Below are 26437 nucleotides of genomic sequence, written 5' to 3'. Positions count from 1 at the left end.
AAGTTTTGTCGCTTGTCGCGAGTAAAGAAACGGGAGGGTGGTTTTGTACGGAGGGTGGGAGGGAGGGTTGCGTGGAAAAGCAGCAGTAACAGCAGGAGCCCCTTCCTTCCTTCCTTTCCCCTTTCGTGCAGCAACGAGCATCATCCCCACTTCCATTTGAGAGGGCAACCGCCACCACCGACGCCACTGTAGTTTAAAAGGAGCGAGAAAGACAGGGATAGCTCGAAAACTCCGCCCATGCACCAGAAAGCTCCTCTCGAGTCAATACTAGCAACGCGCCCTTCCGTCCCAGTTACCCTCGGAAAACCCCTTTCATCTTACACCACTACTACACTACCCTCCCCCGTTTCCTCTCATCGAAATTCGTTCCTCGTTGCGTCGGTTATCGGCATGCCGATATATATAGTATGTATTATACCGTAGTACGGTCAAACGCGGAAGTGAAAGGTTCGTTTCCCCCTTTTTCTTTCTTTTCCTTTTCTTTTCGGTAGGGAAAATTACGAAATTCATTTTTTTCTAATTGAAATTGAAAATATATATATAATATGAATAAGTAATACTTATATATTTTTACATATATTTGATAAGTCTGCCACAATAATATTCGTATCGTTTTTACTATTAATTTAAAAACAATTAATATTTACAATTATTATTAATATTGTATTAATTTTAAACGAAATTAAATTTCTCTCTAACAATAAAATGTTCGTTCCGCAACGAACATTTATATTTATCAATTTGAAAATTGAATAATTCGAAAAATAGGTTTTACCGTAAAAGAATTTTGAAAGCTTTTGTCGTATTACAAGGAAATATAAATTATTTCAATTTTACAGTGGCGGGGAAAGGGGTGGTGGTTGTAAACGAACGAGAGTACGAATAAATTTCTGCGATTCGATGTATACGTGTAGAGAAACAAAATTATCACGTAATAAATACGCGTAGATAATTATTATACAATTCGCGTAAATTATTTATTATCAATCGACGAGAAAAGAGAGTAATATTATCTAATATATAAATAAAAAAATCGAAGAGAGAAAATAAAAAAAAAGAATAATAATAAAAATCGAGTAGTATTTAAAAGTCTTCCGACATAAGAAAACCTTTAGGAACGGCGGTTCCTGATCTCAAATATAAAAAACATTAAGCACGGTTGCTCACACCCCCGCGTCAGGGTGTTTAACTCCCCGACTGCTTTGACAACTTAAGCAGGCCCTTAAACCTCGCTCAAGCCAGACGTAATTTATAAGCAAGCGAAGGGTAATTCCAGCGGGGATCGTCAAACTGCCATGTGGCAAACCCACCCCCGTCAAGGGGGAAGTCAGGGATTACACGGTGATAAATAAATATGTACTTTTATGCAACGAAAGGCAACGTTTATGTGGGGGCGTAATCACGCGCGAGTCACCACACAACCTTCGCGACGTCTTGGTTTGCTTTTGTGTTCCCTTACGGGGTTCCCTTTCGGATCTCTTTTTCTCCCTTTTCGAACTCTCACCCTTCAGATTCACATACAAGAGAAAAATACAATCGCTAAAATTCCAATAGAAATATAATATAACCCTCGTAATATATTCCATCGATTTAATCAGAATTTGTCGATCGTCAAACGATTATTATACGGTCTTTATATTATTGGATGTATCAAACAAATCTTGCGTTCATATTTATTTCACCACGTCGTTACATTCTAATCACGTTAATGTAATATTATTCAATTTTTTCCTTCAATTACAATACTTCGTATTAATTGTTTTATTATTATTATTATTATTATTATTATTGTATCTCTAATTCGAGGAAAAATATTCATTACCAATTTTGACGTATTTTTTATATATATATATATGGTGTCCTGTAATTGATTGTACAAACGAGCAGGACGTAATGAAAATGTAGAATAAAATTTATTCGTATAAAGCTTTTGTGCGTGTGTGTGCTTTGGAGAAAAATATATTTGCAAAATTCCCAGGTATGGAACACCATGTAATATAACGATCCTATATAAACGAATTCATTTCTTTTAGATAACTATTCACATATGTAATTTTATTTTGTAAAAAATCGATACGGTACTTACCCCCATTTCCATATATTTCCAATTTCATCAGTCGTAACAAAACGTGCCTTATGAAATAATGAAAAATTTATTATTATAGGATTTGTTTTCATCGCGTTTCCTTTTTATTACAAGTAATGAGACGTTATCATCGTTACATCGTTATGCATCGATCGAGTTTACGTACACTTTTACAATGAACAGTATCACAACACGAAGTATAAAGAATTGAAGCACGGCTGAACATACGTCTGTTTCATTCTTATTTTTTTTTTTCCTTATTTTTTTTTTTTTCAATCTTTACATCATCGAAGTTTTAATTACTATATATCTATTTTTGGACATTCGTAGCGAGGTATGTTAAAGTATTTGAATGTGTAATATGTAAGTCGTGCTTCTGATTGGAAGCCTCGTGAATCTTCCCTCGTTTTTTCGTGTCTCTTGTTAGACGAATATAAACAAATGATTACCGTTTAAAAAATAAAAAAGAAAAAAATATAAAAAATGTTCAAGAGATATTAGAATAAAAATTAATGAACTCTTAACGAGAAGACAAAAGTTCAGATCACTGTGTCTTCTTTCTTTCTCTTTATCCTTACCGTAGGAGACAACAATATACGTGATATATGTGCGTATATGTTTTATGGGTGTCTGCCTGTATGAGGTGCATGAGAATGCGTGAATGAATGATCTCTCCTCGTAAATGATAATCCATTCGACAAATCGAACCTATGGTTCAATAAACATTTTCTATAATAAATAAATACACGTATTTTTATACACACTCATATTGTGATAATCACAATAACACTTCTTCTAGATTTCTTCTTGTTTTATATATTCCATTCACACATTATTTTTTTTTCCTTTCTCCTTCTTTTTCTTTTTAGATGCCGTTTCTCTTTCGTAATTTCAACACAAGCAAGATGCTGCCATAAGTTTATTTCTTATTACGAATTCTCATGGAATTCTTGCCCCCTTTCTTTTAGGCCATTTCCTTCCTTCCTTCCTTCCTTCATTTTGTTTCCGTAACTTTGTTTTCTTTGTAAAAGAAAGCGAGAAAGTTGTTGGATACTTTTAGTTTATCTAACGTTTTAAACGTTCGGTGTTTAGGGTTTCTTTTAATTCTTATACATATCGCAAAGCACTTTCTCCATCGGCGTATTACCAATGGTTCTGTGAAAATATATTAATTCTACTCTTGCTGCAGGTACGGCTCTGAGTAACGGTAGAAGCAACAACAACCTCCCAAAACGTGCCGGACTTCCTGGCTGTTGGGCTCTCGCGTGTTGCCCTAACATCACCTGTGCCTGATCTTGAAGATTTTCAATTTGACTAGAATCCTTCAATCCGCGCGTTTCTACAAATAGATACAAAAGAAAAAAGAAAACAAACGACTCATTTGGAAACTTAACTATTCGAATTGTTGCAACATCGTTTTCGTAAAAATCTGATACAACAACTATTTTTGTTTAAATTCATTTAAAATTAACGCGAATTATTATTAAAATGATTATAGGCGTTTGGTTACCTGGTCGAAAAAGTACGATGGCCTTCATGCATGCAAATTCGGCAGGATCTACCATGACAGCCTTGTACCTTTGCAAAGTATCGTGAAGGTGTCTAACATCGGCAGCAACTTGGCTTGGTTTACCAGTGCTGTTTTGCAGATGAAGACCCGAATGTGGATGCTGATGGGGCGAAAGTGTCAACGCCGTCAATTCTGGTGCACTGAAGAGAGGCGAGGATTCCAGAGGTAGACACCATTGGACTGCATTTAGTAAGAATAGTTCTGACCAGGCTTCTTCCAATAGGATCACCTGAACGAATCGCGTGATTGCACGAGAGACAAACGTTGTGATAAATAAAGTAAATCCACTTTGTTAATCCCACGTCGAGATTAATTAACACCGAGAATCTAATATTTCATTTTATTTTGTATTTGAAATTTGTTTATCACGACTGTACACTAACTAGGGCTGTACCTGATCTCTGAAGGGTAAACTTGCGAACGAAGGAAGATTCTTCGCCCATTTAACAGCCATGAAGAGTAATCTCGCGCTCGTTTCGTAGACAGTTTCGGCACTGGCAGGTGAATAAAGGGATGGTATGACTGGTGGAAGTTGCGTGCATCCACTTCTCTGAGGTGTCAATGGTTCCTCGTTCGTCACGTCTATGCTGTCCTCTGACGCGTTACCTATAGCCCAATTATTGTCCAATTTCATTACTTTCAACATTTCCTAACTGATCTATTATTAACTTGAATCAATTGTTCGCGCGTTGTTTTTTAATTAATATTCTACTCGCACAACATAATAATTTATTTTATTGATTTCAACAAATTGTACTATCCGAAACAACACGAATAATAAACTCACGAACTTTTGCTTCATCCCTTAATATATATCTATCCATATATCGATTTATAGGATAATATCACACACACATACTTTAGTTTTATATAACAATTAGAAAAGTTTTGATCGTGTGTTCTCGAAAGCTTACCATCTTCGGTTTCCTGTCTGGGAGGAGTAGCAGTGGTGGTTGAATTCGTCGTGGGTGCGATCGAGGGTAACGGTAAGGGTGTCGTGTATCTCGCCATTGCCAAAGACACCGGTGGTCTAGAACAGATAACAAAAAAACATATCGAACGCGATTTATATTTTCATTCGTTGCTATTGGTTAAAGAAAATTTTGATCTTTTCTTCGCGTTTTCACTCTATTAAAAGCGGGGGGAAAGGAATATATAAATATAGATATAGAGAGAGAGTGGGGCGGGGGGAGGGGAGGAGAACAATCTCGACAATTTCACGTTGCTACAAAAAAATTGTGACGAATTTTGTTTGCGTACTGTGTGATGGTGGTGGTGGTCCGACACCATACGTCAGATCTTCCCCATCATCATCATCATCATCATTATTATTTCGTCTCGGTGGTGGTGGTGGTGGTGGTGTTGGTGGTAAGTCGTCAAGCTCGAGAACAGCATAGAATTCGCGAGCTTTTCTTTTTTTTTTCTTTTCTCTTTCGTTTCTTTCTTTTTCTATTTCCCCTTTGGTATTATTTAATTGCGAACGATATATTCCTCTTTTTCTTTTTTTGTTCCCTTTTAATTTCTTATTTATTTTATTTCACACACAACACACGTTCACGTTCAGATACTTCGGTGGACTAATTTCGAAGCTTATGATACGGATGACGTTGATGACCGTCGGATCGGTGAATGGGTGGTGGTCTACGGTTGAAGTCTCGATAATTCATAACCGAGGTTAGTGAAAATTATTTCTTTCATTTGAATACATTTTATTCGAATATTATTATTATTACAACGTTATAACATTAATATCTCACGATAATACGATAAGATTATTATGTTTCGTCAGATTTATTTCGTGTAATTATTATTTTGCCACATTCGTTAAATTAATCTTTTCTCTTTTTTTCATATAAATGATATAAAAATATTGAAAATTTAATATAACTTCGAGAAGAAACACAATTTATAGATAATATTTATTTCATGTCTTTTGACAGAAAAGTTAACCCTACGATCGATTTCTTATTGAAAAAAAAATCATTGATTAAACAAACGCGAGATTGAGATGAAGAGAATAATTTCATAGGAATATTGAAATGATTTTAGGATAACCGAAGATATATTTTAGATACTCAATTATAAATTTATAGAAAACGACGATTGTACTCTTGTCGTTAAAGAATAATCTGTTAGAAGAGAAAATAAAAAGAAAAGGAAATGGTTGAAATGAGTGGAACTTTATTGGCTTCGTCGCCGCGGTCAACAAGAGAAGAAACTGCATCACGTCGTAGACGCAAAAATAATGAAATGTCTTCAACTATTGTAACTACGAAAGATACGACAATACCAACTGGGAAAAATTTCACCGCTTGTTACATGGAACTTTGTAAGAGGTATCACCTGAGACCGTTACCGGTTATCTGCGTGACTTTACCCTACAGCTTGGATTTTACAACCGATCGCATTAAAATGGAAGATTGGAGACCGATACTTAATTCTTTATCGCTCGATCGTACCTTAAGGTTTTTATCCATTTTCCATTAATCAAGTTTATACGAATAGCAAATAAAACAACACGCTTAGGTCAATAATCGAATCGAACGGAATTATTTTCTTTTGGATTTGTATTTCCTTTTATTATAGATCGATCAGTATACGTAGTCGATATCAATATCGAAAACCATCGGAAAGTGGTGGTGGGAGGATAAGTTTGGAAGAGAAAAATCGATCAAAAAAAGGTCCTGGGGTATTAACTCAATGTATTTTGGAATGGCTCTCCCATAGTATCGGACAATGCGTTAGGAATTCGTTGAGTTTGACTCATCTGGAACTAGAGGGTATACCCTTTCCGACGGACTGTTTGGCTGTCTTGTGCGTCGGTTTGGCTGGCACGGAAACCCTAGAACATCTTTCCTTTCAGCGTTGTTACATCGGTGATGCTGGCTGCGAACTGGTCTGTCGTGCAATAACCGACGTACGGACGATCAGATCGTTGAATTTGAGCGATTGCGATCTTACGTCCAGGTTAGACAAGACTTGAGACCATCATCTATCTCATCCGCGTAGGTCGATTCAATTGATTACGTTAGTTTTTATATATATAAATATATATGTAATATCTTCCTTTTTATAAATATCGTTTCGGGTTTTGAATTCTTTATCGGGCTTATATATTGAACTGTTATTATTATTATTATTATTACATTCGTTTCTATGTTTTCCCCTCACAAATTGATTATCCTAACTCGATATGATATATTATGTATTAATTCGAATTAAAATTCAACGTAAGATGCGGCACGGTTCTAGCCAGTACCTTATCAAGGCAAGAGTTATCGTTATATCATGAAACTTGGAAACAATCTCTGAGATATCGTCAACCAAATATCGAAGCTATGCCCGGTCTGCGACGATTGACTTTAAGCGATAATCCTCGGTTGGGTGATTCCGTCGTATTGAAGATGATCGAAGTTATCAGAGATAGTCTCTGGTTGAAAGCTCTTGATCTTCGGCATTGTGGTTTAACCGATCAAATAGGCGACGATCTACTTGAATTATTGGAACAAAATTCTTCTTTGACCGTTCTCGATATACGACAGAATTCTAACATGAACGATAATCTGATAGAATTGATATTACAACGATTGGACGGTAAAGAACGACACGGAGAATACGATTGGTTGAATTCATCACGTAGGGATTGCAAATTATCTTCGATGAATTTTCTAAAAAACAAATCTAACAAGAGTAATAACAACAAGGAAAACGAGATGATCAACAATGGCGCTTACGATAAGAAAAAAACAAATCGTATACGCGAAAATAATAATGCGATTGGTAAAAAAACGAAAGTTTTAACCCCATCGACGATGAAAACGCGAAAAGATAATACGCAAGCTTGCGAATTAAATAAAGTCCAAGGACGATTCGTTAAACCATCGTTGCATTTGGATTTACAATCTCGAATAAAACCAACTAACGTTGAGATGACGACGACGACGAATTCTTTGGACACGAGCGAATCAAACGTTAGATTTTCTTCGAGAAATAAATTGGAAAAGATTAACGAGGATAGGGAACAGATTCTAATAATGACGAGAGAACTTATGTTAGCGAGAACCACTAACGATCATTTATTAGAGGAAAACAAACGTCAAGATCTTTTGGTGGCACGGGAAAGAGCTAAACGCGAGATCGCCGAGACCAAATTGAGAGCCATGAGTACGGATTTGGCAGATTTGGAAAATATTTTGAGAGAAAAGGATCGAGAAACTGACGGTTTCCTATTGGTCAGTCAACGCTCGTTGAACGACATTTGCGCTTCTTTCGATAGATTGGTCGAATTGTTGGAAAGTTTGACCAGAAATTCGAGATTTGATAGGAAACATTTGGAAGAAAATCTTACGATTGGCAAAGATGTTAAACGTCGTATTGATTCTATCGTTAGAAAAACCAAATCTGAGAATTTAGGACGTGGATACGTCGTTGATATCCCGGACGATGAACGGGAAGAAGAAGAAGACAACGAAGGAAAAGAGGAAACGATCGAGAAAGATAAAGAAATTATCGTTGAATCTTCTAGGTTTGTTTCTATCCTATTCTAAATTTTCTTCAAAGAAAAACGAAAACACACACACGCGTATAATCAAATCGTGTCTTTGATTTTAAACAGATTCGATAAGAAAAAGCTCGTGAAATCCGAGGGAGATGTAAGAAGGAAACAACAGCAACAGCAACAACAACCTTTACCGTTATCACCCGTAAGAGTTGAAACAAATATCGGTGACAATCCTGACGTGGTGGTGGTAGGTTCATCGTTGAAAGGTTTGGTACATGGTCGTTTAGATGCTGGCGATAAACGTAACATGTCTTCCGTGGAAAGGGCAAAAGATATATTCTTTCGTTTCGTTAACGGCGAAGTCGAAGGAAACTTTTCGATCGGTTGACACGATCGGAAATATAAAAAAAGAATTTATATAAAAATATTTATATATAGCAAACTGAAGAAGATGAAGATGAAGAAACAAACTTTAAGATTAAGAGATCGCGTTTATATTAGCACACGTTTTTTTTTCATAAAAAAACCTTCTGTGATTGTACATGAAATATAGATAATCGTTTATGGATTATTTCCAATGTGAGGTAACTCTCATTCATTAACGTTTATACTTATTTAAAGAAAAGAAGAAAAGAATGAGAGAGAAAATGCTAGCCGATCGTTGTAGTCATCGTCATCATCGTCATCGTCATCGTCGTCATCGTCATCGTCGTCGTCGTCGTCGTCGTCGTCGTCGTCGTCGTCGTTTATCGCTTTTAACGTTCACCCCTTGGCACTCTATGGATTTTCCATTACTTCCGGCCTGGGTCGTCGGTTACTTGAAAAACGTTACCTATGCACGGGCTAACGGTCAAAGGTAATTTTTCATGATAGATCACGCTCGGCGTGGCGTGTCGCGAGCGATCTTGTTCGCAACGTGAATGGTGAAAGGTAAGTCGTTGCGCAGCACAAGATCAAACGTTCCAGCAACGTCGTCCGGTGTGTGCCTCCTCTCTTTCTTCCTCTCTCTCACTCTCTCTCTCTCATTCGATGTATCGTCGATTATCGATCACCTTCGTGTCCTCGCTTTTACGCGTTCTCGAAGCCTTTAAACGAGAGAAGGAAGAAGACCTCGTTTGCGTCACGTTAATAAACGGTGTTATGATACTGTGGTTAAGCTTTCCCACCTATGTATATGTATATATATATATGTGTGTGCATATGTGTTACTCCTCTTCCTCGAGAAATCGTATAGAAACGGTAAAGATTACAAATAGAATATTAGATGTGATTTTTTTTTTTTCTTCTTCTAAAAAGAAAAAAAAAGCCGAGAATTACTTACCCGAACACACCAACGGCAACAGCTGCCTCCCGAAGTGCTCGTTCTTGATCCATTTCAACGAGTGCTTCCGGTCTAATAGTTGCAGTATTTCTAGGCTGTCTTTCATTCTGAACGGCTGTAATATACAAAATATTATCTATTATCTTTTTTTTTATTATCTATCCGTTTTTATATTATGTCTCGCGTATGTTTCTATTATCTTTTTTTTTTATTTCGTCAATTCGGACGTGACTTTGATTTTGATGCACGGTGGGTGGCGATTTCGTTGTCAGAGGTAATTGAAATATTACGATGATTTCGCTTCGATGGTTCTCGGCAGATTAATCAGGGAACAAACGCGTTCCGCCTTCTACGGCCAACCCCTCTTTCCCCCCCTGACCCCCTCACTAACCGTCTCTCTCTCTCTTTCTCTTTCTATATATCTATCCCTCACTTCTATCTCTCGTTCGCGTCTCGTCAAATTCACGTAACTCACGGTTATGTCATGCGAACATCGTGCGTTTGACAAGCACGAGGAGTTTAACGGACGCGCAGAAATCAGCCCGAGTTATTGTTTGCCTGGGTATGTTCGCTGTTAGGTAACTCCCATTCTATGGAACGAACGAACGAACGAACGATGGTAGGTAGAATTCTCATCGACGATCGATTCGTACACATTTTCCATCATCCCGATATTCCTCTTAAGAGAAACTTACTCTCTTTCTCTCTCTCTCTTTTCTATTATTTCTATTATGTTCTTTTTCTTTTTTTCTCTATTCTTTTTCTTAACACAGTGAAATCATATTTATAGATATACAGAATAGAGAACGTAACGGTAGAAATTAAATAATTTTATTAGGATCGTCTATCGAACGATTGATTTTGTTCTTTTACTTTGCGAATTATAACTTGATTTATATAAACAAATATTATTATTATTATTATTATTATTATTATGTAAATATAATAGAGAGAAATCGAGAAATGAATTTAATGAAATCGTATTTTTCGATGATACTATAAATTTATTATCATATGTCGAGATTAAATTGATAATCGTTAGGAAAAATTAGATTAAAAAATGAAGATTATAAAATATATTAGAAAATTTCACAATGAGAAAATAATGCAAATTGAAAGTTACAACACGGTTCTATATGGAAAGGGTTAATAATACTTCGCGAATAAATATTATTATCGTATTTATCGAATACTTGGTTACGTAATTGATTATAATTAATACGTTGACGATGTGGACGGTGCTTTTTTTTTTTCTCCTCGTATTCCACTCAATCGGCCGGGATGATTTACTTTTATCTTTGCAGCAATTTTGTCAATACGAAATGCATCAAACCTCTTTCAACTTTGCAATAAAATGATTATTTTTTTCGATAGAAGACAAAGAAAGAAAAAGAAACAAAGTTTGTTTTCCCGATCGACGGAACTCATTAACGAGATTATTTTAATATAAACTATCAGCTACGTTAATCATGTCATAATCGACATAGTCATTCGCAAAATTAACCATTGAAATTTTCCAAATGAAAATTAAAGTAAAAAAGTGAGAACAGAAGTATCTATCGGATCTCTTTCGGGTTTTAAAAAAAGAAATTTATTATAGAAATGCGATGATGTTTAAGCAAAGAAATGAACGAAATGAAGATGGTAGTGATTATGGCGGTGTTATAGTGTTCTTCTCACAGAAGAACGAATCCCCGAGGATGACACGCGACACCTCGTGCACCCAAATTACTTGTCTTCGCGTCGTTTTAAACGCCGTTCACTCTCTCTCTCTCTCTCTCTCTTCTAGTTTCGCGAATATATTCAAATGAGGCAGGCTTTGATCTTCGTGGGCATCCGATCGTCACGAAAACGATGATGTCATCCCCGTTAGTTAGTCGAATAGAGAAAGAGAAAGTGCCCCGACAGGATCGAAAAGGATAAGAGAAAATACTCAGCTTCTGTTTGGTGTAAAAATTTAACGAGCATCGAAAGGAAATTAAGGAAGGGGCTAAACTAGAACGAAACTTTGCTAAAACGATGTAAAAAAGATGATCGAATGACTGACTGACCGAACGAACGAACGAACGAAGAATCCCTGAAAAAAAAAGAAGAAAATAAAAAAAGGGACACGCAAAGAGAGAAAGAGAGAGAGAGTCGAAACGCGAAGGAAAAGGTTTGGCTAAAAAAAGATTTGCGAAAAGAGAGAGAGAGAGAAAAAAGAACGAGAAAGAAAAACGAGTATTTCTCATGAAACATGAGCAGCATTAAAGCTTTTAATGGAGCCACGATAAGGGCACTCAGTGGCGCGTAACGCTCGAGTAGAAGCATTTTTCTCTAGGCTGAGGAGAGAATGAGTGAAAAGGGATGGGGCGAGAAGGGGGGGGGGAAAGGTGGGTAGAAGAGAGCATCCTTTTTAACCGTGGCACACGGTTGTTGTGCAGTAATTTCGTAATAATAAAAAAGCGTGTCGGCTCGCTTTACTTTCGTCGCGTTGCTGGTTGCCTGCCTGCCTGCATGCCTGCCTGCAAGCCTGCCTGCTGAGCGGCTTAATAGGGTCCCTCTTGTCTCTAACTGAGCCTTTTCCTCGTCGTCCTTCATTCTCTCATTCCCATTCCCTTTTCTCTGTCCGTTCTGACTCTCATCTTTTTTTCCTCTCAACCAACGTTATACTACTCCTCCACCATTCGAAAAGATAAACGCTGCCCGGACGCCCTTTACCCTACGGCATTTCTTTCTCTCCTTTTTCTTTTTTTTCGTGTTTCTCTCGCTTCCACGTAGGATAGAAGTATAATAATTGCAAATGGATGGGAATCGCGTAGCGGGTGGTTGCCTGCCTGCCTGGCTGGGTTGGGTTGAGTTGGGCTGGGTTGAGTTGGGCTGGGCTGGGCTGGGCTGTGTTGGGTTGGGTTGACTGTAGGACGAAAATCGAAGGATGGATTCAGATTTCCGCGTGCACATCGCACGAACTAACACACCGCTGTTGCTCGGCTTGCATACGTTTATTTCCTCCAATTAACCCTTCGGGCCGTTCGAAAGCCACGCGACCATCGTTAACGACCGTGTAGTGTTTACGATGGCTACGGAGAGTTGCTTTCAACGTTCTATCTCTGGTAGAGTAGTGGTTGTTATCCTGGTAGTTGTGGTTAACCGCAAGGAACCGATTGCTTTTGCAACTAAATACTCTGTATCCTCTTTTGCTTTGGATTTAGACGAGACACTCGTAGTTCATTCTAATCGAGTCTTTCTTATAACTATAACCCTTTGAAAATTTATTAGGAATTACAGCATCCGGTTATGCATGATTTCCAAATTTGATAATATATATTTTTAGATAAATTATTACACTAACACTGTTATTCGTTATCTTTATTTTCGTGATACCAGATAAAAAATAATTGTGTTTTATCTTACGATTATATATATTTTTGAAATACGAATCAAATTAGGAGTAAGATAAAAGTTTTATACACTGGTATCGAGTGTATTCGCGATACCAAATCTAAGAAGATTAACCTGCTCGTGAATTTTCCAATCGTTCGTTTCACGTCTTCGCTTATAAGATACGACGACGAAAGATTTCGACGTATAAGACAAACTTGTGCGTCTAGATTCGATCCAATTTTATCTTACGACGACGACGACGACGACAACGAGGACGATGCCGACGTCAAGTTCGGCAATAAGAAAGTTAGCGATAACGGCGAAACGAGGTTGCACGCTGACTAGGGGGAAAAAGAAGGAAAAAAACTATGGAATGGAAGGAGGGTTTGGGTGGGGTGGGGGGGGGTGGAGCGGAGGGGGTGAAACAAAAAAGGAGAGAAAGAGGAAAGAGAGGAGAAGCAGGTGCTGCTGTGTCTCGTCGAGAGGCATTAAGAGTTGAATCGAACGATTCTAGAACCATCGGTGTGCCGTCCCCCTCCTCTCAACCCCCTCCTTATGTCCCATCCAACTGCTTTTCCTCTCATTCCATCGTCTATTCTCATCTTTTACTATCCTAACAGGAGTTTCCCGTTGGTGGTGGTATAAGCTTTCTCTTTCTATCTCGCGAAACCTTGCGTTCCTCTCACCGTTCTCATCCAGTTATTTATGTCGCGAACATAAAGGGCCCTCTTCTCCCTCCACCATCGAATTTCCTGATCGCGATACACAGGGGACGTCTACTACTCTGATTGATTCGAGAACGGATTATCCAAAAGGTATCGTCGTCGTTTCGGTTTCTCCCAGATCTCGTACCCGATCGACTTTCTATCTTTCTATCCCTTGACTAACACGACTTTGTTTCCAAATGAAATCGATTGACATTGATTGGAATTATTCTCGATATTATTAAATTTAATAATGGGATTAAAAATTGAAAAAAAAAAAATAAAATAAAAATAAAAAAAAAGAAAGAAAAGGGTTACTTATTTTTGTTCAACTAACCGTCCTTGTTCATTCCCATCTGCATACATTTTTTCAAACGACACGCTTGGCATTGATTCCTGTGCGCCTTGTCCACGACGCATCTTCCTGTTCCAGCCTGACATCTGTGACAAATAAAGAAAAATATATTTTCAAATTGGATCGGAAATAATTATTCGATCCGAATAAGAAGAAGAAGAAGAAGAAGATGATGATGATCGTAAAGTCGTCAGGATTTTTTTACGGACAAAAAAAAATGGTTGATTGTTAACTATTTGCAAAGAGCAAGACGATAAACTACCACCGGGGCCTATGTTCGTCGAAAATCCAAGCTGTACACTCACGGGAGATGGCGTTAAATTCGATTACTTTCATTGTTGAGCTAACCCGGTTATCCCTTGGAGCGTAGTAACGTAAAGAGCCGACGACCACCCCGGGGGTCACGTACCTTCTTCTTATCCCTCTTAATCTCGTCCAATCCCGCGGTGGCGTGCCCGGTGCACTTCCTTCTTCGCGAGCTATCCTATCCTCTTTCCTCTTCTCTTCAGAGAAGGGACCCACGTCGTTTTTCCTTTATTCTTTTCTTTTTCTCAATCGCAAAAAGAAAAAGAAACCAATCCAATCGAGTTTATCATCGAATCCTGATCATCTATCTGAATATTACGATTCTAACACGAAAGACAGATAGAACACAAGGATGGGGATAATTTGTCCTCGTTCTCGCGAGAAAACAAAAAAAAAAGAAAAAAGAAAGTTCAAAAGGATACCAGCAGAGTAAAACGGGTGGGTCGGAGGGGAGTCCGGGGGTTCTTGCTTCATCAATTTATCCGTAGTTGTTAGGACAATTTTAAGTGATGTCAGTCAGAAGGAAATGAGAATCGGGCTAAAGGAAAGAGGAACGGAAAAGGAGTTGGAGGAGGAGGGGGAGGGAGTTTGAGAGATATCCGGTTGGTCGGTTGGTCGGTCGACCAAACCATCCTGACCCGAGGCAGTGGTTGGAACGCGACAAGAAGAACGGATCCAAAGCTAGAAGGGTGGCTGCGTGCCGTGTCGTGCCGTGCCGTGCCGTGCCGTGCCAGCGGGTGGCGTCGCACAAATTGATTTGCGTTCACACCCCGTCGGAGTTTCGAACACACGCGCGAACTCTCTCATACATCCTCGCGAGAGGACACACTTTGATAGTAGTAGTAGTAGTAGTAGTAGTAGTAGTTGTTACTGGGTACAGTAGCATGATGGGGGACACTCAAGAGAGAGAAAGAGAGATGGAAAGGGAGATAGAAAACGGACTCCTCTTCCTATCCATTCACCCTTCAGAACCACATCACGCATTTATTTACCCGACTCTTCTTCAACAACGACCCTCTCTATCTTCCTTTCTTTCTTTCTCTCGTACTTCTTCGATCGAGCGGAATCTCCACTTTGCACGTGCTCCGACGGTCATTCTTTTTCTCTCCCGAGAAAGAGAAAGAGAAAGAGAGATTTTAGCTTCAGGAACAAAATCATCATCAATAACCACCCTGACGAATAGCAAAGAAGTTTATTTCTTTCCTTTGATTTTTCTTCTTCTTTCATTCCTAATCGAGATACGTCACGTAAAAAGGGGTGATTTGTGTCGTTAACGAGTTAAAAGATTTGGAATCCTTATCGGGATATCGAGTATACCCGATTTAATTTTATTCGCCAATTGATAGGATCGGCCGGTCAACCTAGTGTCGAGGTTTACGGTTAATCCGTGGCTGGTTGGGTTGGCTGGGTGGCGCGACGTCGGGACGCATCTGTCGCAACTCTAACTCTAACTCTAATTCTCTCTCTCTCTTTTTCTCATTTTTCTCTCTATCTCTCTATCTTTCTCTTTCTCGTACTCTCACCGGAGCTACTAGGGAACCCCTGGCACTTTTCCCCTTACCGAGTAATTGGTTATCTGTGCGAAGGCTCTTCGGTCTTTACCGCGTTACGACCATCTGACAGGAACGGATACTGGGAGAGAATAAAAAAAAAAAAAAGGTGAACGGCGTTACGATGACCTCAAAAAGGATCGATTAAAACGTACTTGTTCAAGAAGAAGAAGAAGAAGAATAACGAGGGATCGACGACCGGCTTGCTTCTCTCTTTTTCTCTCTTTCTCTCTTTCATCGGTGATCATCATAGCCTTCTCTCGAACTCGTCAAAAGGCCGGCCGGTTTCGATGCATTGTTGTTTTATTGGAACAGGTGTCAGAGTTATTCAAACGTAATTGTTTTCCTTATGACCGTTTAAAGGAGAACACGTTGTTTTATTCCCCTGTGTGTGTATGTGTGTTCGATGATCGAAATGTTTGCTTTACGATTCGATCGGTGCAATACGATAAATTATTATTTGTACAGCGGTATTTCGGCTAAAACACTTGGCAAAGGTTATGATCGTCTGAAGTCGAATTCTTCTTTTCTTATCGGTGAACGTTCTGACATATGTTTTTTAAAGCCGCGTGTACATTATTATTATTATTATCATGAATTCGCAATATTTTACCGATACACGTATTTCGATTCGCGGATTGGGGGAAGGGGATGAGGAGAATCTATCACTTTAAATCAATTCTTTATTTATTTATATTACGATCAATTCGTTTGTACATCTGTAAAAGCCTTGGCTTAATGTGAATGACAAAGAAAAACGAAACGGTGGCTAGCGGGGCGGGGCGGGGGGKGGCTTGAGAGAAAGAAGAAGAAGAAGAGAGGGTGGAAGGAGGGTTGAGAGTTAATAGTTTATATATCGAGTATCCTTGGCCAGGATATGACACTCCTGGTTAAGCTGAAGGACGAGGCAAAAGAGTCGGGGGTGAGTGGGGGTAAGTAACAGTGGATGTAGGGTACCAGCGTAAAGAGAGAGAGGATCGTGAACGTAGCCAGACAGAGCACCGATTCTGAGTTGAGAGGGATTCGATGGAGATGGATCGCCGTTCCCAAGGGATGCTAATAGTTCCTCGAACGGCCCGCGGAGCTTTGGAACCTGGCTTGATCGCGCGTATACACACGGGTTAGCTAGGACAGGATAGGATAGGATAGGATAGGCCCTCGTGTTGGTCGAGCTCAATAGAACATTATGCCGTTCTGCATTGTTGCCCGGTATTACGATGAGCCCACTCGACTCGAGGCCACATGGCGCCAACCGACGACTATAACCGACTTCCACTTTACCGCCTGATCCTAATACTCAAAATGATATCTTCTCTTCTGTTCACAATCTATACATGTTTTCATTTTATATACCAGATACAAAATGTTTCTATTAAATAAAGTGTAAACTATTTATCGAACAGAGATGACGTTTATATCTCTCGCATCTTTTACGAATTGAATCCAATGAAACGCATGTAGTTTTAACTATTTGTTGAATAACAAATCTATCGTCGAAATTGTAATCAATATTAGGATGCATTTTTGATTGCTTTTAAATTTGACTTTGTAACATTATAATTGATTGTTTTTGGTTAAAAAATTAATCTTTGGAAAATATTAATTATAAAATTCACGAATCCCTAACATAATAATATGTTTGGAAAAGAATATTATATGACAAATAATGAACAACTAACCTATATATCAGTTTACGTCTGACGCTTCTTTTGAAGAATCCGCTGCAACCATTGCACGCGAGTATTCCATAATGTTTGCCAGAACTGGTATCACCGCAGACAACGCATATTAAACCAAGACTTCTGGGTGTTTTGCTACTGTGTTGCGATTGTTGTTGCTGTTGTTGTTGCTGTTGTTGCTGCTGTTGTTGCTGTTGTTGCTGCTGTTGTTGTTGATGTTGTTGTTGTACTTGACTCAAAAGGTGCGGATGTCCGTTACCGAGTGCAGTAAGATACGGTGATCTCGCTAAAGGAAAATCCGTCGGCATTCCTCTGCAAAGTGGCACAGGACATTCTTGTACTGGTCTCGAGGCGTAAGGATCGTGACTGGATGTAGATCCTGTCGCTCCTAATGGACTATACCGTTCCGGTAATCCAGGAGATATCACACTACTCTCACCTGAATCTGTTAAACAAACGATCGTACATTATAATGATTAAATTGAAATCATTTGTTCGTGTTTCGTTTAAACGATATAAACATATTTCTTTGATTTCGATGAGAGAATTATTGTTTTTTTTTTCCTCGCGAACGTGTATTATATTATCCACCTATCTTTTATTAAAACCCCAACGTTCACGTATTATTTATTTATTTTACTTTCGATATATTCAGACTTTGTACAATTGTCTTAACGAATATGATGATGATGATGATGATGATGATTTAACGAAAGAAGAAGAAGAAGAAACAAAAAAAGAAGAGAAATGAAAATAGGAAGGAAATGTTGACGCAGCATGTTCTCGGCTTTTTTTATTGTATCCGAGATATAAATACAAAATTTGATTTGTTGTTTCTTCCTCTTCTTCTTCTTATCGCAATTGTTTCTTTTCACGAATAACATTTAATCACGCAATTAAAGAGCAAGAAAAAATATGATACGATATATACGATATTATAACTACCTACTTATCGTCCAGATAAATAATGTCTTGAAACTTGTTTTTTCTTTCTTTTTTTTTCTTTTCAATTATAATATTTCCTCTTGAAATCGCTGAATCGATTATCGAAGACCACGAGAGACGAAAGGATTTACGATCAGGGATGAGATGATTCTCTTCCCCCTCACCTCCCTGTTAGCCTAACCTAAGTCTCGAACGATTTTCCTTCGATTTGATCGATCCTCGTACCGTTCGGTATACCAAACTAATCCTAGAAATCTCTTTCGCGTGTTCCGATATCAAAGCGACCCTCTTTCTTCCCTTCACCACCCCTAACTGCAAGAACGTGAAAGAGAAACTGGCCTGACCTCTTCCCCTCACACTTCTAAACCCACTCCCCCTACACCCTACCCCTACCTTTCACGGCTTCTATGGATGCTTGCCACCCTTGATTGATTCTCACGAAACACAGGGTGGTTCGTAAACAGGACGATCGCGTATATAAAATAATTGCATTTTATTCGCAAGCTTAATACGATAACGTTATGGATCGGCACGTAGAATTTACGGACATGTTTTGATGATTACGATATGCCGATCCTGATATCCGATAACCCCCCTCCCGATATATTTTATTACATATTTTATTGAACGTTTACAAGGATCTTAAAAAATTCGATTAAAATATCTTAAAAAAGAAAAACCAGAAATATTATGAAAAGACAAATTAAACGAATATTTTCTTTTTTATATTGGAACTCATCCCCCGCACCCCTCCACACCCTACCCTTAACAAATTATTATACCGAGTGTATAAATTTTGTATTTCTCGTATATAAAAGTCGTCTATGATTAAAAAAAGAATATTCGAAGTTATTTAAAATCGTTTTCTTTAATGTGAACGTTGGTTAGAGTTTGCGGGTTCCCCCTCTGCTTTTGTTTCCAAAGTTATTACGATGAAATATTATGATCGAGAATTAAAGTCCTCGAAAAATTACACAACTGAAGAGAATCTCTTTTCTGCTAGAAGAAGAAGAAGAAGAAGAAGAAGACGAAGAAGAAGAAGTAGTCCGTGTTTCTTGTTTTTCATTCCCTTTGGGAGATGACACCGTTTTTCGTCTTCGATTCCCCTTTTTAAGGATTACATTCAGGGATCGTAGAGGCAAACAGTATTTACATCGAGAAATGAGTTTTGAAAAAGCTCAGAAAGTAAAGAGATTTATTTGCCATAAATATTTATACCATTTATCTTTTTCTTTTTTTTCTTTACGACGACAAATAAAATATGTTATCCGTAAAGAAATTATTCGAGAATAAGAGAAAGGGGAAAAACCGAAGATAAACTTTGATGAAATTCAAGATATTTAATTAATAAAGAAATTGAAAAAAGAAAAAACAAAGTAACACTTGTAATATAGCTGGTAACGCAACAAATCAGGAAATACGATAAAACTATGAAAGTACACAATAGTTCAAAACTAAATACGATTTTTCACACGAGTCTATTAGTCACGGGAGCGCGCGGGGTGATGTTGGCTAGGGGGTGAGGGGTGAGTCTATCATAGAAATCGTATTTGTCGAATCGAAAGCTCGTTTGGATTGCTCGTTAAATGCCATAGGGGGTTGGAAACGTTCCCGACGAGAAAGAGAGAGAGAGAGAGAGGAAAAAAAAGAAGAAGAAAATTACCAGTCACCCTTTTTCCTATGCATTCCCCATTAGCGTTACTCACTTACGAATGAATTACATACTTACTTACCTATATACCAAATTAAAAAAAGGTACCATATTAATCTCGGAAAAAATGGTACCCTAGGACCGATAAAAAGGTTCGTTCGAACCCGAAGGGTTCCTTCTAATACACCTTTTCCTCTTCTTCTTCGAAGAGTTACCCTTTCGACCATCCTTCGACCATCCTTCGACGAGTTTAACCATGAAAATATTCTATGAGTTTCTCAGAGTGAAAACCATCGGAGCGTCCCTCGAAATATACAGTGTACCGTTTGCCGATCCCCTTGCCCTCCTACCTCCCTACTTCTCTTCACCCCGTTCCCCCCCTGTTATCCCCCTATCGTTCGAAGTATCCAACGATGATCCCGTAATACGGGGGACGCAGGTGGCGCCTCGCCATCCGCCAGCATTGATATGCTAATGAAATTTGACGCCCCTGCTGTCGCCTATCTTTCTCTCTCTCATTCTCATACACATATACATATATATATGCATCCGTTCTCTATGTATTAGTGCTACCTATTTGTGCATTCTCTTCCTCTTTCTCTCTCTCTCTCTCTATTTCTCCCCATCACCTTCATCGTAGATTTCAATTGTGAAGCTTCGAGACGTCGAGAGAAGACACTTTCTTCTTTCTCGTTTAACCCCACACGTTCGACGAGGTTCCGCATCGTGTCGTGCATTCCGCCAGGACCATAACGAAATTTCATTACTCTAATGGCCTAACGATGTTCCCCGTATTCTATTGTATATACACACACACATATATATACATATATATAGATAGATAGATAGATACTGGTTAAACGTATAGACAACATTGGTTGTGTGAGAAACGATTCGTATATTAGCGTATTCGATGCGTGTGCAATACATGTTCACACATACGCATTGGATTTAACTGATAACGACATTATGAGAGCTTTCGAAAGCATCGAATCAAAGGAATAATCGTGGTACTAGCCAGCCGTGTGTTGTGTGTACGTCGTGAATGTGTTACGTGTGACAGCATACGCGAGCGTGATCGCTCGCAGATTGATTTTATCGAACACACGAGAAATATATATATTCTAGTATCTGTCTATCTTTACTCTCTCACACCGATTGACTGGAGTCTGATCTATTCGATAGGAATCCGATTATAAAGGATACCTGATGTGATATAAACATTTTCATAGTTCTCTAATAATTATTTCCATTGGATCTATTCAACCTGGTACTTATTAGAATAACGACGGGACAACACGATTTTTCTTTTCTCTCTCGTTTAATTAATTAAATACAAATGTGACGCGTGCCTAGGAGAGAAAATGAGAAAGAGATATATAGGAGTTACTTTTTTTTTTGTTTTTTTTTTTTTTTATTTGATTATCCCCACGCTTGCTGTAAACTTAGTTAGTCTCGTAATTTTTAAGCCCATTTTCGTGTCTCGACGTCTACCGGAGAGAAATTTCGTTTCTAGCGAATTTACGCGTATTCTTCTCCTCTTATTTCTCATTAACGTTCCTTTTTTGATGTCTGTTCTTTCTTTCTCTCTCAAAAAAAAAAAAAAATAAAAAGGAAAAGTAACACTCACCGTGACGGATACTGAGCGGACTTGCAGGACTTCGAGGATGTTCCGAACCCGTTTCGTTTTGCGATTGCTGTTGCTGATGTTGCAAATCTCCTGAAGTACCAACAGTCGTTGCACCGTTCATGATGTTTTCTCGATGATCATCGAATCGCAACAACGGAACTTCGCCTACAAATTGTTAAACGATCATGATTTTGTCGGACAAATATATAGGTAACAATTTTGATTTAATAACGATCGTGTATTTAAGACGAATATTTACGGTACGATGTCGGAATCAAACTATTCAAATCGCATCACTATTGTTTTGTACGATATATATTTTCATATTGTATACACTTTATTGTCAATGTGTTAAAGAATTATACCGCACGTAAAAGATCGTTCATTAATTTATTATTCATCAGTTTTTATTTTCGATACACAATATGCATAAAGACGTTCACTTGTTTTTCGAATATACGCATTCGTCAGTCAGTTATCACTTATCAAACAAATAATACTAACGAATAGAAACATCATCATCCTTATATTGATATTCTAACGAAAACGTTACCCGTTAGGTGTTCACTTTAATTCACGATCAATGAGAAATAATATAAAAAATCGACTGTGTGTCACAAAATAATATAGATAAATAGATAAATAATGTAATTACCAAGTTCCGGCTCGCCAAGAAAATCTCTGATCCTTTCCGTGATTCTTCTGTTTATTTTACCGCTTTATGATATTTAAAAAATCACTTGTCGTCGTCGTCGTCGTCGTAACACGATACTTTTTAATCAAACTACGATATATTTTATTACAATCCACGAACTAACGAACGGACGAACTAACTAACTAACTAACTAACGAAACAAAGTGAAGTGAAATGAAGCAATCAATTGCACCGAACGTTCAATAAGTTCTGAAGCAAAGTTCGCGAGCGATTGCAAGAGAACAGAGAGACGCGAAAGAAGAAGAATGGCATATAAGGAGTAGGAGGTGGAGGAAGAAGTAGAAATTAAGAGAGAGAGAGAGAGAGAGAGAGAGAGAGAGAGAGAGAGAGAGAGAGAGGGAGAACGGCAAAGAAAGAGGAAAAAAGACAGAGAAAAGAGAGATAAGAATATAAAGAAGGAAAGAGAGAGAGATAGATTAGGAAAAAGTAGGGTAACGAGGAAGAAAACAAGCAAACCTCGAACTAAGTGTGTTCTCTCCCGTTGACTAGCAAAACGAGAGGAAACCTCGCGAATATCTTGTGTCTCGTCGTGTTCCTAGTCGTCGACTCGTTGCCGTTCGTCGTGTTCCTCGTCGTCGAGGTAGAAGAACGTCGACATCGTGTTGCCAGTAGCAGCAGCACACAGTACCAGTAGTAGTAGTAGTATTAGTAGTAGTCTAGTATATTCATCGGTCTCACTCGGTTTCCATACTTTGAACGCGTGGGTGCGAGTAAGTGAGAGAGAGAGAGAGAAAAAGAGATAGAAATGGAAAGAGAAAAAGAGTAAGAGAACACACACACACACAGAGAATGAGAAAGAGAGAGAGTAGACGACGGATAGTGCAAGTGAAAGAGGTAGAGAAGTAGAATGGTAGAAAGAGAAGTAAGAGTGGGCTCTAGCGGTGATTGGTCGACCGGCACTTTTGAAGGCGGGATCAGGAGGCAACGGCGGAAAAACGACAAAAACAAGGAAGGCCAGGATTTAACCTATAGCCAGCACGTTTGACGCGCGACACGAGCCTCCTCCTGGAAGTATCTGACTGGTAGGACGCGTGCGCACCCACCACCTACACCAACATGCCATCAAGTACTGTGTAATAGTAGTAGGAATAGTAGATGAGTGTGTAGAGGATCCTAGCTCATTCATCCTTCTCCCCTCTCCGCCCTTTCCCTCGCCATCTCGGCCTCCTACGTACAATTGTTGATCGTTGGCTACACTCTGCTCTCCTCAATCCCTTCTTCCCCCCGCTGCACCGCCACCCCCTCTTTCTCTCAGTACGTTCTCTCCCTTCCACGGCAAACCGCTTCTATCCGATAGGTCCCTTTCGTCCTGCCTCTTTGACTACCCAAGGTGGGGGATCGCCAATTCGAATATCGGAGTAGAGAGAGGGGTTGTTGGTTGGTTCGATCGAAAGACGAGATCGACGGGCAACGATCGGAGCAGCGACCGTCAAACTCCGATGCTTTCTACTACTACTATTACTGATACACCACTACTACCACCACCACCACCATCATCACCGACACTACCACACCACTATTATTATCAGTATTCCTACTACTACTATTAATTTTCTCTCTTTCTCTCTGATACGTCTCGATCATTTTTTCTTTCTATATCCAAATAAACTCGCGGTTAATTTCAAATAAAATCTGGAGTTAATTTTACGATCGATTTGTAATAATTTATATTAAAAAATACATATATATATATATATATATATATATATATTAATGATTAAATTATTTCATAGACAAGTAGTATTATTGTTTAAAAATCATAGCTAATTTAATCACATTTAAACTGTTTTATTTGTATCTTTAGATCCTACCCCCCCGGATGAAACAATTCACTCTTGTGGGACTTGACAGCATCGATCAGACCAGTGTTCACGTTCATCAACAGATCGCGTTTCCTGGAAAGTAAAGTTCTATGGGAAGCCGAGAGTAGCAATGTTGGGGTTGGTGGTGGTGGTGGTGATGGTTGTGTGGTGGTTGGTGATAAAGTCGTTTTGAAGGGGGATGTGTTGTCCGCCATGCTGGATTTCTGCCTTCGGACGACACTCGGTGGCTTTCTGGTAATCGTTGCCGGGGATGCAGCCGAGAGATTCCTCCTCCCCCTACCAACGAAGGAAGGATCGTGGCCACGCCCCTGAACTACTAGCCAGACCAATGACGCCAGGACATCGCGACGTTACCGTCCACCAATAGGATTACCCTCTGATACGGTCTTTCGCTTGTCAGCGATCGCTTCCCCCTTCCTGCCCCCCTACTCCTCCTCCTCCTCTTCCACCCCATTCTTCTTTTCCTCTAGCTCCCTCAGCAACCACCCCACCTACCACTACCATCCCTCATCCTTCTCTTGGCAAAGCCACCGGGGTGCTTTCCAATTTCGGTTCTACCTTTCCTGTACTCGTAAAGAGGTCGAAGGCACCTATTCGCGCGCGCGCGCGCATGTTACCTGTGTTTTCTTCCACCCTACTCTAACCAATAGAATATCTCTGTTTCTATCTATTTATCTATCTATCTATCTATCTATGCATCTCTCTTTCTCTTGTTAGCACGCTTTACGCCATCCCGATACCGGATAGCTCACTCTCTTGATTCGATCCTCGCTTGGAAGGAAGGAAGGAAGGATAGAAGGAAGAAGAGGGTGCTCTTATTTATCGTGATAGCGGATTATGTTCCTTCCGTGATACACCGAGAGGAAGAAAAATGTTGCCTATAATTTTGATAGCCTTTCCCTTCCCTTTTCTTCCCTTTTCTTCCCTTTCCTTTCTTTCTTTACTTTCGATCGTCTTATTTTCAACTTTAAACTATACTTATTTATACTTTCTTTTTCAATTTTTCTATAGTTATCTATTTCCTTTTTTCTCTTTTTTTCTTCTTATGCAAATTTTACACAATACTTCTTTTAATAATAATAATAATAATAATAATAATAATTAATAATCGTAAATAATTACAAAACCTATACTTATCATGGAATAGAATAATTAATTCGCGATTACGTTTTCGGTGAAATTGTTTTCAATGTTTTCTCTATCACTCGACATATATCTTCGAAAACAAGTTCATCGTCGTTCTCGGCGTTGATCACCGCGAGTTTGTTTTTGTAATAACGTAATATCGGTTTGTTCATCTTGTGAAAACCTTTTATACGTTCTTTCATTTTTTCTTCACTTGCCTCGAGTCTTTCGGTCAACGTAACTGCTTTCGCCATTACTCTATCGCGTAATACTGAATTCCTTGCCGATAAATAGATCAACAGATCAAACGGTTTCACCTATTCAAATTAAATATATCATCGAGTGTTGAATATTAAATGAAAATTGTAAATTAATTCTAAATTCTATTGAATTGTACGAACTTGTCTTTCAAATAATTTTCCTTGATCTTTTTCACGTGGAAATCCTACTAGTAAAAAACCTCTGGCCGTGTTTATATGTGCCAACATCTTCGTTTTAATCAGTTCTATCAAAACGTCGGCTGGTACCAATCTACCTTGAGACATGTATCTTGCTAAAACTACTCCTTTAACTGATCTAGTGTGTACCTCGTCTCGTAATATGTCCGAACTTATTATATTCACCAAACGAAATTTTTCTATTACTTTTAACGACTGCGTTACTTAACAAGAAAAACAAAGAAAAATTATTAATCCACTTTGAGGTATTAAAAGGAAAAAAAAAAGCAAAAAATACCCAAGAAGTTTATTATATACGATATTATTACTAACATTTTCCTGAACCTGGTCCACCGATTAGGCATATAATCGGTGGATTAGCCTCTCTAACAGCAGATGCATCGATTCCGCTTTCTCTCGGAAGAATATCATCTAAGGGATCCCTCGGTTTAAGGCAATTGCCCATAATATTGCACTTTTCGGATGAAAAACTACGAAGACCTAACGCGTTTTTTTTCTCCTTTTTTTTTTTTTTTTTTACCTTATATATATTTGTTATATTTATAAATAAATGTGTGATTAATTATATAGGTTCGAATGAAATTAAAATGACAGATCGATTAACGCGAAGTACGTAACGGTTAGAAATTCATTTTCCTAATTCGTGATTATTGTT

At 38.5% G+C, this 26437-nt stretch overlaps 2 protein-coding genes across 3 annotated transcripts; both read right to left on the bottom strand.

Annotated features, from left to right (window-relative positions):
• Nucleotides 1–1896: 1896 nt before the first annotated feature.
• Nucleotides 1897–23375, bottom strand: LOC106785556 (photoreceptor-specific nuclear receptor-like). 2 transcript variants are annotated; one of them, XM_014746149.1, is made up of 10 exons: nucleotides 22833–23375; nucleotides 21662–21826; nucleotides 17436–17880; nucleotides 13883–13986; nucleotides 9479–9593; nucleotides 4571–4686; nucleotides 4051–4262; nucleotides 3597–3885; nucleotides 2087–3425; nucleotides 1897–2006 (listed from the first exon to the last, which is right to left on the bottom strand). In XM_014746149.1, the coding sequence occupies exons 2-9, from the start codon at nucleotides 21780–21782 to the stop codon at nucleotides 3187–3189; spliced, it is 1641 nt and encodes a 546-aa protein (XP_014601635.1). In that variant the 5' UTR covers nucleotides 21783–21826; nucleotides 22833–23375; the 3' UTR covers nucleotides 1897–2006; nucleotides 2087–3186. The 2 variants fall into 2 exon arrangements, with proteins under 2 accessions (XP_014601635.1, XP_014601634.1); XM_014746148.1 differs by lacking the exon at nucleotides 22833–23375 and adding an exon at nucleotides 22317–22677.
• Nucleotides 23376–25362: 1987 nt separating this feature from the next.
• LOC106785502 (adenylate kinase isoenzyme 1-like) lies at nucleotides 25363–26227 on the bottom strand. The gene is made up of 3 exons (XM_014746051.1): nucleotides 26095–26227; nucleotides 25726–25985; nucleotides 25363–25641 (listed from the first exon to the last, which is right to left on the bottom strand). The coding sequence occupies exons 1-3, from the start codon at nucleotides 26225–26227 to the stop codon at nucleotides 25363–25365; spliced, it is 672 nt and encodes a 223-aa protein (XP_014601537.1).
• Nucleotides 26228–26437: the final 210 nt, after the last annotated feature.

Source organism: Polistes canadensis, unplaced genomic scaffold (genome assembly GCF_001313835.1).
Source record: "Polistes canadensis isolate GaletaPanama2010 unplaced genomic scaffold, ASM131383v1 scaffold_52, whole genome shotgun sequence".
NCBI classification, from domain to species: Eukaryota; Metazoa; Arthropoda; class Insecta; order Hymenoptera; family Vespidae; genus Polistes; species Polistes canadensis.
The sequence above is the reverse complement of the archived record's forward strand: the minus strand, read 5'-3'. Positions and strand labels throughout refer to the sequence as shown.